The sequence below is a fragment of the Schistosoma mansoni genome, chromosome 3, assembly GCF_000237925.1.
Source record: "Schistosoma mansoni strain Puerto Rico chromosome 3, complete genome".
Classification (NCBI taxonomy): domain Eukaryota; kingdom Metazoa; phylum Platyhelminthes; class Trematoda; order Strigeidida; family Schistosomatidae; genus Schistosoma; species Schistosoma mansoni.
The window spans coordinates 1521617-1535123 of record NC_031497.1 but is presented as its reverse complement, the minus strand read 5'-3'; the positions used below and the strand labels follow the sequence as shown (position 1 = coordinate 1535123).

The following is a 13507-nucleotide window of genomic DNA, read 5'->3' as shown; positions in this document are numbered from 1 at the left end:
TGGCTTCGACTGCAGGTATACCCTAGTTATTCTACACAGAACATCAACGTTGGTATTTTACACTAGTATAACCGCGGAGAGGAAGAACTCCAACTAAATGTACAGTCAATTGTTAACTTTATTGCTGTTTGTTCATTTACAGGAGATTCCCTCTACCTCGTTATTGCTAAAACTTAGTAGGAATTAACAAAACCACTAATATATATGAACAGTTGTCAAAAGTTCATCAATTACCTAAAAATACTTGTAGCGGTAAATAAATCCAACTCCGCCTGTAGCTCCTCTGGGGGTTACTGCCGGTCCCAAGCCCGGGTAAAGGAGGAGGGTTGGGCATGGAGTTAGCGACCCCATCCCATAGAAAATCAACTCGCTAAAAAAACGCCAACCAGAAAAAATAATTCAAACCATTCAAACTCTGCCCTGGGAGTAGAAGGAATAATTATGACGTCTCATGATGAAAGCCGAGTTCCTTCGGAAGTCATGAGGCCGATGCACCTTCTTACAACCAGAGCGACAATTTTTATAGGTACATGGAATGTCCGGACAATGTGGGAGACCGGAAGAGTCTTCCAAATTGCTGCAGAAATGAGAAAACACAACCTGGAGGTGCTTGGAATCAGCGAAACACATTGGACGCAGGTTGGACAACAACGACTATCTTCAGGAGAACTGTTATACTCCGGTCATGAAGAAGAAAATGCCCCACATACACAAGGAGTTGCATTGATGCTGTCCAGAAAAGCACAAAATGCACTTATTGGATGGGAATCTCATGGATCAAGGATCATCAAAGCCTCCTTCAAAACAAAGAGAGAGGGCATTACAATGAACGTCATCCAATGCTATGCGCCGACCAACGACCACGATGAAGACGCTGAAGACCAATTCTACGATAGGCTGCAGTCGACCTTCGAGAAGTGCCCAACCAAGGACCTGACCATTCTGATGGGAGATTTCAATGCCGAGGTTGGAATGGACAACACTGGATACGAAGACGTCATGGGACGACATGGACTGGGAGAAGGGAACGAAAATGGGGAGAGATTTGCAAACCTATGTGCCTTCAATAAACTGGTCATAGGTGGCACCATATTCCCACACAAAAACATACACAAAGCCACTTGGATTTCACCGGATCACACCACACAGAATCAAATCGACCATATCTGCATTAACAAAAAGTTCAGGAGGACGATGGAGGATATGAGAACCAGAAGAGGAGCAAGGAAGGCAAAGCAATCACCGACATTGAAGAACAACGAAACAGGTGGGTAGAACACTTCAAAGAACTCTTGAATCGACCAGCTCCACTGAACCCACCCAACATCGAAGTAGCACCCACAGACCTCCCAATCGATGTTGGCCCACCAACAATTGAAGAGATCAGCATGGCCATTAGACAAATCAAGAGCGGCAAAGCAGCGGGACCAGACAACACCCCGGCAGAGGCACTGAAAGCAAATGTAGCAGCAACTGCCAAGATACTCCACATCCTCTTCAGTAAGATTTAGGATGAAGAACAAGTACCAAAAGACTGGAAAAAAGGACTTCTGATCAAGATACCAAAGAAAGGCGATCTCAGCAAGTGCGACAACTACAAGGGCATCACTCTTCTCTCAATACCAGGAAAGGTCTTCAACAGAGTATTGTTGAACAGGATGAAGGATTCCGTGGACGCCCAACTTCGAGATCAACAAGCCGGATTTCGTAAGGATAGATCGTGCACAGATCAAATCGCAACTCTACGTATCATTGTGGAACAATCAATCGAATGGAATTCATCACTCTACATCAACTTCATTGACTACGAGAAGGCATTTGATAGCGTGGACAGGATGACACTATGGAGGCTTCTTCGACATTACGGCGTGCCTGAGAAGATAGTCAATATCATACGGAACTCCTATGATGGACTAAACTGCAAATCGTCCACGGAGGTCAGCTCACCGACTCGTTTGAAGTAAAGTCCAGTGTTAGGCAAGGTTGCTTACTCTCACCCTTTCTCTTTCTCCTGGTCATCGACTGGATTATGAAGACGTCAACATCTGGAGGAATGCACGGGATACAGTGGACAGGCAAGATGCAGCTTGACGATCTAGACTTCGCGGATGATCTGGCTCTTCTATCACAAACGCAACAACAAATGCAGGAGAAAACGACCAGTGTAGCAGCAGCCTCAGTAGCAGTAGGTCTCAATATAAACAAAGGGAAAAGCAAGACTCTTCGATACAATACAATACAATATGCACCAATCAAATTACACTTGACGGAGAAGCCTTGGAGGATGTGGAAACCTTTACATATCTGGGCAGCATCATTGATGAACACGATGGATCAGATGCAGATGTGAGGGCGCGTATCGGCAAAGCAAGAGCAGCATATTTACAACTGAAGAACATCTGGAGCTCAGAACAATTGTCAACCAACACCAACATCAGAATTTTCAACACAAATGTCTAGACAGTTCTACTGTATGGGGCGGAGACGTGGAGAACTACGAAAGCCATCATCCAGAAGATACAAGTGTTTATTAACAGCTGTCTACGCAAAATACTTCGGATCCGATGGCCAGATACTATCAGCAACATTCTACTGTGGGAGACAACAAACCAGATTCCAGTGGAGGAAGATATCAGGAAGAAGCGCCGGAAGTGGATAAGACACACATTGGGCAAGTCACCCAACTGAGGCACAAGGCAAGTTCCCACATGGAATCCTGAAGGTCAAAGGAGAAGAGGAAGACCAAAAAACACATTACTCCGAGAAATAGAGACAGATATGAGAAGAATGAACAAGAACTGGATAGAACTAGAAAAGAAGGCCAAGGACAGAGTGGGTTGGAGAATGCTGGTCGGCGGCCTATGCTCCATTGGGAGTAACAGGCGTAAGTAAGTAAGTAGGGTAAATAAATCCTCAAAATCAATATTTCTTTAACTCCTCGATATTTGGTTTTGGCCGCATTAGTTTTAATGGACTCATCTAGCTGAAGGCGCTAGGTCCCGTATCCGCACCAGATCATGAGTGGGTACACCGTGCTTCAGATCTTCTACAGCCGCTAGCCAGCTTAGATTAGTTACTTCACGATATGTCGGTATTCTATCAAATATATCTCCGAACCTCTTCGCTTCGGACTTCTGATTTGACTGGGCTGGCACGTTCCGACTATAATAGGTGTTACTGGTTAAGGTAATGCCGAACTGCGAATACCTGTGACATCATTATACTGACAATTATGTGGATTTCCGAGAGATAGCTAACAGTAACCTGTTAAATATGAGTAGGTCCATGGGAGACATGCTCTGGACTCCAATGTTCAAATATGCGATAGAGAAATTACTTATATTCATACATGTTGGTTGTTGGTGCATACAAGCCAGTTGCAAGTGTCAATTCTTGGATAATATAGAGATCAGTTTATATGAGTTTGGGCGATTATAAGATGTTGAAACCAACTAAGCGTATGCTCCACAAATATGGGTGATATGGTGATGTACGATGCTTCCGGCCAAATGAACCTTTAAAAGATAATAAACGGTGAGTGGTGCTCTTGTAATTATTGGGAAGAGCATAGGTTGTAACCAAGGGGAGTACAATTATTAAATAATGTCTATGATAAAGGCATGAACCTTAGTCAGTGTAGGGGTAAATTCGACTGTGATGTTTTCAGTTGGCAGGAGATTTGCTAGCTTGCTTATACTGGTGAGTTGCATGCACGACTATGTCGCTAGACTTCCAATTAGACTGACAAGGTTCCAAGACGTTTACCAAATGAACAAGCGATAGAGAAACATACTGAAACCATCGATAATAAACAAAGACAATCAAGAGAAAGCAACACTATTCAGTGATGAGCATGTCAATTTACTGACCGAGTTTGCTCTAATGGTTTCATTAATTTTTTCAATAGTATTGCGCGATTGTCAATCATGACAGTATTTTATGGCGATGTCCAGAAACCATAATGAATAACTAGTTATAGTGTCGATTGGGAATTAGCTGGTGGGAAGTGGGTACTGTTGCTTGGGGTGATTTGGAAATATAATCAGTTTTTAATATTATCTGACCCAAGCCACCTGACTATCTTCCAAATTACGATCCAGAAATATTAGTTCACTCAGTGTTACTTTTAGTGGTAGGCTCCAGAGTTTCTATTTTGAATACTTCCTTTACTAGCAACTATGTGATAGTTGCGTTACATCAGTGCAGTACGATAATATCTTGATGCGGCGAGTTTATTATCTTAACTATGTTATACGTATATTTATGCAACTGATGTGATAGCCCAATTCATAAATCCAAATAAATATAGCAATAACGACTACAAAGCTCGGTTAAAAAAAATTTAAAAATTGAGATAACCTTCGGAACTGCATTAAGAAACATGATATGTACAATACAGACCTTCCGTAAGCAGTTTCTGTAGTCAGTTAAGTAACATTCATAGCTATGTAGCAATGATGACCAGAACCAGGAAGTGTCAAACTACTGTTCAATCTAATATGTTTTTCCAGAAAATGACACACTCTCATAGTAGTATGTAGTTTTAAGCTACTTAATAGATCTTATGTAAATAAGTTTCAGAAGTGGCTGATATGAAATATACACGGTTAGTCTAAGTGAAAAAATATGTGCTAAGAAGTACCAGGAACACGGTAAGTCATTCCGCAAAATACTAAAACTGGCCTGGACTATTTCCGAGATTCAGGTTATCCAACAGATTTGACGGATAAAAGACCATTTGTGACAAGAAGTAATGACCCTAAAGGAACCAGATTAAACACGCAGCATTGCGACCTATTCCTGGGTGTGAGTAATGCTACTGACCTTTCATTTGTTTGGTTTAGTAAAGGTCCAAAGTCCAGATAAATACGTGGCTCTCACCACTTGAATAATCGGAAACATGCTTAAGATTTCAGAAACGTTGGAGAATAAACTCGTCGAAAATTGGAATATAATAATGAATTCGAGGGTATTATTGTTATTATTCAAAAACATCTTATGGGTACATAAGTGTTGTGAAGAAACCATTTCGGGTTTCTTCAAAAATGCAATAATGCATAAGTTTTAATAATGTTAGCACTGAATTTGCCATATTTGAGAAAGGAAAGAAAAAGTAAAGTAAATATTAATAATAGAATAATAATAAATCAGGTTCGGTGTAATTGAGAAGAATATTGAGTCGATTTTAAGGAAGGTAAGGAAGAAACTAAGGAAATAGAGATGAAGGAGACGTGAAATACGTAAATGGCTTAACAAACGTGTTCATGAACACAGAACAAGAATAAATAACCATGAATGTATCGCCAAATGAGTAATAAAAATAAAATAAAACAGAAGGAATTGGGAAGTAAATAACTCATTATTGCTATAAGATATGACGTTAGAATAAGTGATTGTGCAGTCATAGTTTGAAGTGATACTGTGAAAGCCTCAATTAAGAGCAAAGGATAATCAATATGTATGAGTCGTATATGCATGGTGAGGATAGGACGAGTCGGAGAAGTTGATTTGAGCGTAACACAAGTTATTGTCTGAATCAAAAACTTTGTAATCTTAATAATAATATTTATTTAGAAGGAAAAAGAGAGAGAGGGAGAAAAAAAATGAACACCTAGTGATAGGGTCCAACCATAATAATAATAATGTAGTGAATATAGACTTCTGAGATGAACCAATAATTTAAAAAATAAATAAACAATAAAAATTAGAAAAAAATTAATAGAAATAACAATAATAATAAACCTTAGTGTACTCGGATAAATACACGTAGATTTATGTAACAGTATGCAGAGTGAAACCGGGTAATGGTATAAACATCAGTGCAATAATAATTTAGAATGATGCTATCATAGTCACAATTAATTGCAAAGGATAATCAAATATAAATTTCTATGTGTTATATATATGTTGTGAAGATAAAAAAAGATGCTAGACCCCAATAAACCCATCATCATGAGACGAGTAAGATGAGAACTTATTGGAATTTAAGAGGTAATATCAGACGAGTATAACTGTTGGGACAAGTGATGTGGTTAGTTGGGGGGAGGTCATGTAGTTAGGTCCAACGCGAATATCATGATAGATAGTTGGGAGGGTTATGCAAGAAAAGATAGAATCAGCCTCAGTGCTAAGAATAAGGTAAATTAATTTGGATTTTGAGGTCTAAATGATCTCATTCTTTTTATACCGGGGGTTCATTTCCAATAAACCGGTTTTTAGGTTATTATGGTTGACTGACTGTAACATGCTGAGTACTGATATACTTGATCTATACTAAGGTGAGACCTTTTAACCTAAGAATGGTGTATTCTCCAACAGTTTTATCCCAAATGAACTTCTTGATCACTCAGTAGTTAGAACTTCCCAGGCAACAGCAATTTCAATTACATTAAGCCTTCTACAGCTATATGCGATAACGATTACGATTTGTTTTTGAGAAAATTCTGTCAGCTTCATACCAAGATTGGTTCAGAATTCTATCCTTGATATATCACTCCAAAGTCTACAACCCTACATGTCTGATTATCGCGTGACACTGTCCAAATACCTCGCATTGACAAAGTATCTCTCACGTACTTGATAGTACCTTCACACCTACAGTTCGACCCATCGGTTTTCTGCAGATAAACATCCAGTAGTTTCACCTCATTCTTCCTAAGACTTTATTCTAGGACAGTGAAACAGGGGTCATCACAAAAAATTTCAAGTATACGAAATATTTTGTGAGTTGTTTAGCAGTAGGTTCCAATCCTGATGAGAAAAGGGTACCGCTCCTATAGAACATTGCCTGAATACATCCTGATCCCACATCTTGTTAGATTTTATGAAATTTATCAGTGTTAACATACAGATCCAAAGTATGACTGGAGCATTAGGGAATCGATGCTACCTAAGTCATGTCCCAAACTACTTTCAAACTTTTACCCACTGACCATTGGAGTTTCAAAAGGAGGACCAACATACCTAGGAGTTCTGGTTAGGTTGTAGAATTCGGTACTTTGATGGCTGTTAATGGACTTATTCGCCTTGCTAGATTGATAGTCATAATCTAATGAAGTTGGCTGTTTATAAACCGTTTAACACATGAAATTTCACGTCGAATTCACATTACTGTTTACTCTGACATGGTTGTTTTGCCTTGTTTTTAAATAACCTCTAGAAAAGTAAAACCTTGCCAGCAAATATTTCATTTGGGATAACTGTGGACAGTTTTACGTGTAAAGTATTGCTACTGTATCTTCGGTGTTTAGTTATAAGACTGCCGAGATCATATGCTTTTATTATGGTTGAATATTATCTACTGTTTTTATTACTTTCTGTGGTGATAATAACAGAAACATCAGTGCTACGTGCAGACCGGGTTGTCAATTTACTTGTTTTCCTTCTCTCTCCCAATTTCTTTTAATCCGAGATACAAATTGTTTGCAAGCTAGTTACATAAAGTCTAACGCTACGTGTGGTCCATATAAATCCAAGGTCGTTGATGTACCAACATTCGAACCTTTTAACAGATGTCTGAAGATTCATCAAGCGGGGCTCATCTCACTTCACCTATGCCTGGTGCAAGTAATAAAAGAGGCCCCGTAGAAACAAGCATCCTTGACTACGTTTTATCATTTCATGGGTCAAATTGCAAGAATCGAGCATCGTTTATAGCCCTTTTGGTCCACTCAGAACTTTTATCGCGCGGAGCAAGACCCACAGAAGCTACCGCACGAACTGCAGTACTTAGTCAGTCCTGTCTTTTTGAAGATCCTATTCGAATGTCATACACGTTGATATCTAGAATGAAGTCCGACACATCATCAACACCATGCAGCCAAGTACGTATACTTATTTTGTCTTGGGTATTCACCTTCTAAAGAATTGGGGGGAGGGTTCTATCGTTGACTAAATGTGCCTTTTGCACCCAGTGTACCTTTGAAAGCGTGAAAAGCATACTTGCGTTGTTTCGCCCATATACTTATCCTACTTGTATGCAACTAAAAGCTTATAGCCAATATCTTCCAGTAAATATAGCTCTCCATGGCACTCATCTTTTTTATTAGGTTGCCTCGTTTTATTGCCCGTTAGAAATGTTCTTTCAGGGCTTGGTCACAATATGACCAATAGACAAGTTGCTTGAAGTTACAAAAGTGGTTCTGCCTAGAAACGGTTTCAGCGAACAGCAATTTCTTGTGGACTGCCAATTTACTTGGATGAATTATAATCAAAACAATATACGCAAGCATATTTTTCACAAATTTCGGGATTTTTAAATAAAAACTGGAACCTTGTCAAAATATACTATCAATCTGCAACAAAAGATCCATACAATTATTTGTACAAGCAGTATTGAGTAAAAGTACAGAATGGTACCATCGGTCCATGGCTCTAAAGAAAACTTTTTACCTTTATTAGACGAGTAAGCCCACTTCTTTTCGGTACTCGAGATGAACAGACCTATCACCGTATATTCGTGCTTGGTTTTCTCGAGCCTACAGGTTTGTTATCTTGTACAGGTATATGTACTAAGTCTCTAAAAAAATTACATGCAACTGAGTTGCTAAGTTTTGAGGTGTTTTTGTGGCGTACTTATTCATTTAAGACAGGAATTGGCTTTTGTAGGAAACAAGTAATCTAGTTTCAGAGCGTAAGACTGATACCAGATGACTTTAAGAGCAGGCCTTAAGGCAGTTTAGTCAAGCTAAATGATGTGAAATTCCATGAGAGCCTCGGAATACTGCTGAGAAATCATATATTATCATCATTACCATCTAATTGGTGGGTCTTGATTGCAACTTCAAGAAAAGCAAGTATTGTGCAAAAACTCCATTCAGACTCCCTTACTAAGCAACATTGTATCTCATTAAAAAGTTTCTATAGTATCAAGGAAGGTCGAAAATGCCCTTCAAACTCGGTCAAGTAAATGTGTTATGATGTGACACTCTTGATCATTACATTAACAGCTATCATTCGCACAGACATCTTTCTGTCAAGTAATAACATTGTTTTTTTCCACTCCGAGAAAGTTAAGCCCCTTTAGTTCCATAATTGCATGTTTTCAGGTGTTTTACTAGTCACCTCTTCGAAAAAACCTTTTAATTCTGATGAAATCATCGCAAATATAGTATTAGTTGTAGCGTAAAACCGGACAAAAATGTGCCCTACTCAAGGTACCATACCTCAGTAAGATGGTCGATCACATAAGTCCTAGTAAGTATTTCACTTCGTTTCAATTCACTTTCTGAAACGGGTTAAAGTCTAATATAATTCTTGCTATTTCTCAATTTCCTATTCGTGTGTTGGTGTTTAGGCAGTTCGGGGTATTACCGTGCCAACAACACATTCTTCTGGTTCTTATTAAATTGTCATACCGTGGTTTATGTGCAAACTCAGTGTTATTGATTCTATGCGGTCTTTTTAGTAAAGAAACAAATACCTCAATACATATGGGAATAATGCTAATTAAAATGCACGTTATGATTCGTTTATGCTAACCTTCTGTTTTGTATAACGCTGTTCATAGTCTAATTTATTTGAGTTATAACTTATATATATATATATATATATCATAGGTTTTAACTCTTGACCCGCATATTATTTAATCTTTAAAAGCTGCAAGTCTCAGTGGCCGAAACAGACGCTCACATTTTTGTTAATGTGACAGACACAACTACCGATAAATTTGGACATTTGGAACTTTCTGGAATCGAACATGTTTGTCTTGATAGCGTCAATAATTTGACTTACGGAGATGCCAATACCGTATTCCCTCAATTAAACGAACTACTGGACTCCTTTGAGGAAAATCTATGGAAACCTGTCCTTCCATCACCCGCTTTTTGCCGTCCAACTGAAACTGATAGGAATGAACCTCGACCAAACGATGATTTCCATAATAAAGTATGTTTACATTAAGAACTTAATCTATTAACGTGGTAGTGATATTGCACATATATTCTTTGACTTCCTAGAATAAGACAAACATGCTCTGAACTCCTTGCATTAAGATTGGTGCAATAAATAACATGTTTTATTTATCATTAATTATTTAAACACATAAACATTGATACAAGAAGGCATCAAATAGATATGTGCCACACAAATCATTCGATCTGTGTGAGGGCTGGGATACTGCTCGGGTTCCCAGACCGAAGCAGGTAGTTTTCTTACAGGGACACCCGGAGCCTTTGACCTAAAGGTCTAGTCCATAAGACAGTGGAGCAACGTAGGGATATGCAGTACCATGATAGCCAGTGACCAACAATAGGTTCATACACTATTTCTTCCCTCAGGATTGTGGAGCCTATGTGCACCATTAATTTGTAATCAGGGTTTTCCAACTCCCTTAGGTGGATACTTCGAGAAGGCAGTAAGTAGGACTTCCCTAGCAGTGGTTATTTGCACATGGCCATGTGAGAGCATTTGGAGAGAGAGAACTAACTCTCCTCACTCTCGGCCGTACCAGGGCATTTGGGGGCCTAATAAATAACACGTAGAACTAACAGAGTTTTGGTAGAAAATGGAATAACCACTCACTGATTTCAGCTAACAATAGTTATGTTAGATTATGAATTAACCAAACTTGAAATTTCTAACGGTATGATTTTAACCCACGAACCTAACAGTATTTTATTTTCCTCAATACCTGAAGGTTCTAAGTTCGATTTGATTTCTAGTTTTCGGTTCGAAGTTCCAGAGATTCGAGCCAGAGCGAAACACCTTCCGTGCTCTTTATTTTCCAATCTTCAACTAGTATTGACCTACAACATAGCGATTCCAAAAGTCTGACAAATACTCTTTTACCTTTTAATGTGGGTCGTTATAATTTCAGTTGGTTCCTTGTATTGCTTTTGTCTAGGAATTCATACTGTAACATTTATCGTAATGCTATTAAACAGCAACATAATTCTGTATAGACTACTTAATAGGACCTATGGAAAGATTAATTACTATTCTAAACTAACAAGTTTGTTGTACATCAAGCAGGAAAATTATATTTTTAAAAATTTCAGCAATTAAATTTTAAACGAAGGTTCTCGTAAACACTTTTTTCGTTTTGCAAAAACTTCGTTAACAAACTGGTGCTATTTCTCATAGATATTTCTCGTCACACACTGACATTCAATAAACAGAGACCCCCTTACATTTTTTCGCTGTCTTCTACAGGAAGAAGTAGTTGTATGACATGTATTGTAGATAAAAAAAACACATGATTAGTGATCAGTCACTTTTTGTGGGATATTAGTCATCAGTTGAATACGTTGTTGTGCTTACAGGGTTAATAATATGATCATACTGTTTTTTTACTCGACTAACGTCATAGCTTAGGTTATACACTTCTTGATAGTATTTTTCAATTACCTGAGTTAACAATGCTTAAATATTTCTGTCCAAGCTTTTTTACGTCATGAATTAAACGAACTGATGGTTACACATTACTGTACATTATTTTCGACAGCATCACAAGTATAGTTCGCAGATAAACTGATTTCTATCAAGGTGGATATGTGAACACTACTTGTGCTTTCATTGAGTTTGATACCATAAACGCGTATTATTTACAGTCTTCATATTTCTTAAGAACAACTAAACCTTGACCACGCTGCTATTGTACATTTTTTTCTGATGATTTTAGTATGTTAACACAGGCTAACACATTAGTGTTTTACTTTATATGGATTATGAAAAACTGATTGCGTCTAGTTGCTGATCAAGATAACCCTAGTTATTCATATGAAAACAAATCCTTTAAGTTAACACTGCAGAGAAATTCCACCGTTTTCTTCGTTAAAATGAAATTCATCATCCTAACATCATTTACTCTATTTCCGGTTTTATTTTTACGAACCATACACATTAATTTCATACACATATTTCTCTTTAACATATACATTAACCCTACGCTCGACTACACTGTCTACTTCAGTGTATGCAGCCCCCAAACGCCCTGATACGGCCGAGAGTGGGGAGAGTCCGCTCTCCCTCTCCAAATGCTCTCACATGGCCAGCGAATATATAGCCTCTGCCAGGGAAGTCCTACTCACTGCCTTCTCGTGGCGGGGGTGTTGTTTACGAAAGTGAGAGGATGAGAAGCGAATGTCCGGCGCTTTAACCGGGTTGGTGGACACGGAGGGTCCACCTAGGGGAGTTCGAAAACCCTCATTCCAAACCAATGGTGCACATGGGTTCCAGGATCCTGAAGGAACAAATGGCGTACGAATCAATCATTGATCACCGGCTACCATGGGACTGCATCTCCTCACGATGCTCCACTGCCTTATGGATCAGACCTTTAGGTCAAAGGCTCGGGGTGTGACCCCCTAAGAAAACCACCTGCTTCGGTTTGGGCACCCGGGCAGTATCACAGCCCACACACAAATGAAATGATGAATTCTATTGACGATACTATTCTCGCTCATACTAGAAGCAAGACAATTTACACTATTATTATTATTATTACCATTATTATTATCATTACTATTATTTACTACGTCGCTTTTTCACTCCCTTTATTCCCAAATTGTGTATCCTTCTTTTCCAACTTATGCAGTAGCTCGCCCTTGGTGGAAACTCTGTCCTATCTAAACGATCTCCAGTCACTGTCTGGTTGAAAGTGAATGCTTCCACCGATTACGAATACTGAAGCAGTCTTTCTGAAACCACGTACGCCGTTCAAGCTGGCTTCCTTCAACGTTCGCACACTAATGCAGATCGGACAACAGATGGGGCTGGCTATGTCTTTAGAAAGTCTTAATGTTGATGTTTGCTGTCTATCCGAGACCCGTATTCAAGACTCTAGTGAAGTACTACAAATTCGCTCTCCATCTGTCGCTTCGAAAAGCTTGTTTCACGTGCGCTTATCCGGGGACTCTGTGACATCTTCGTCTGGTCTTGCAGGCGTTGGTGTTGCACTAAGCGCTAGGGCTGAGGCAGCACTAATCGATTGGATCCCCATTAACAGTCGGTTATGTGCTGTTAGATTAGAAAGTTCCATCAAAGTGAGAAGAAACCGGCGTGAGAAACGGTGTCTTTTCGTCATCTCCGCCTATGCCCCGACAGATTGCAGCCCGGATGCAATCAAGGATGAGTTTTACCACTAGTTAACAGTTCTTCTCCAGAAAGCGCGTTCGACAGATATTGTAGTATTAGCCGGAGACTTGAATGCTCAGGTCGGGCGTCTAGGCACAGAAGAGAGTCGTTTAGGTGGCCGATGGGGACTTGTTGGTCGCAGGACAGATAACGGGGACCGTTTTTTGCAACTGTGCACAGACCACAACCTGTTTCTGGCTAGCACTGACTTCCGGCACAGTCATCGCCGGTGTGCCACCTGGCGTCCTCCCTCTGCATCTCAAGCCTGGACTCAGATTGATTACATCGCGATCAGCTACCGCTGGCGTGGTTGTGTACAAGACTGCCGCTCCTTTTGGAGTACCTATCTGGAGTCTGATCATGCCCTGGTCTGCGCCAATCTCACCTTACTTTTCAGTGACCGAACGATTGACCACCACCAACGGATTGATAT

The 13507-nt window shown here is 39.4% G+C and overlaps 1 protein-coding gene across 2 annotated transcripts in view; it reads left to right on the top strand.

The window, feature by feature from the left end:
* Positions 1 to 7511: 7511 nt before the first annotated feature.
* Positions 7512 to 13507, top strand: part of Smp_066340.1 (putative proteasome inhibitor) — a gene marked incomplete at its 5' end in the record, with an annotated part of 14283 nt that continues 8287 nt past the window's right edge. For both annotated transcript variants that reach the window (XM_018798850.1, XM_018798851.1), the window contains 2 exons: positions 7512 to 7823; positions 9598 to 9885. In XM_018798850.1, coding sequence (XP_018650698.1) covers positions 7512 to 7823; positions 9598 to 9885 — 600 coding nt within the window. The remainder of the gene's footprint in view (positions 7824 to 9597; positions 9886 to 13507) is intronic.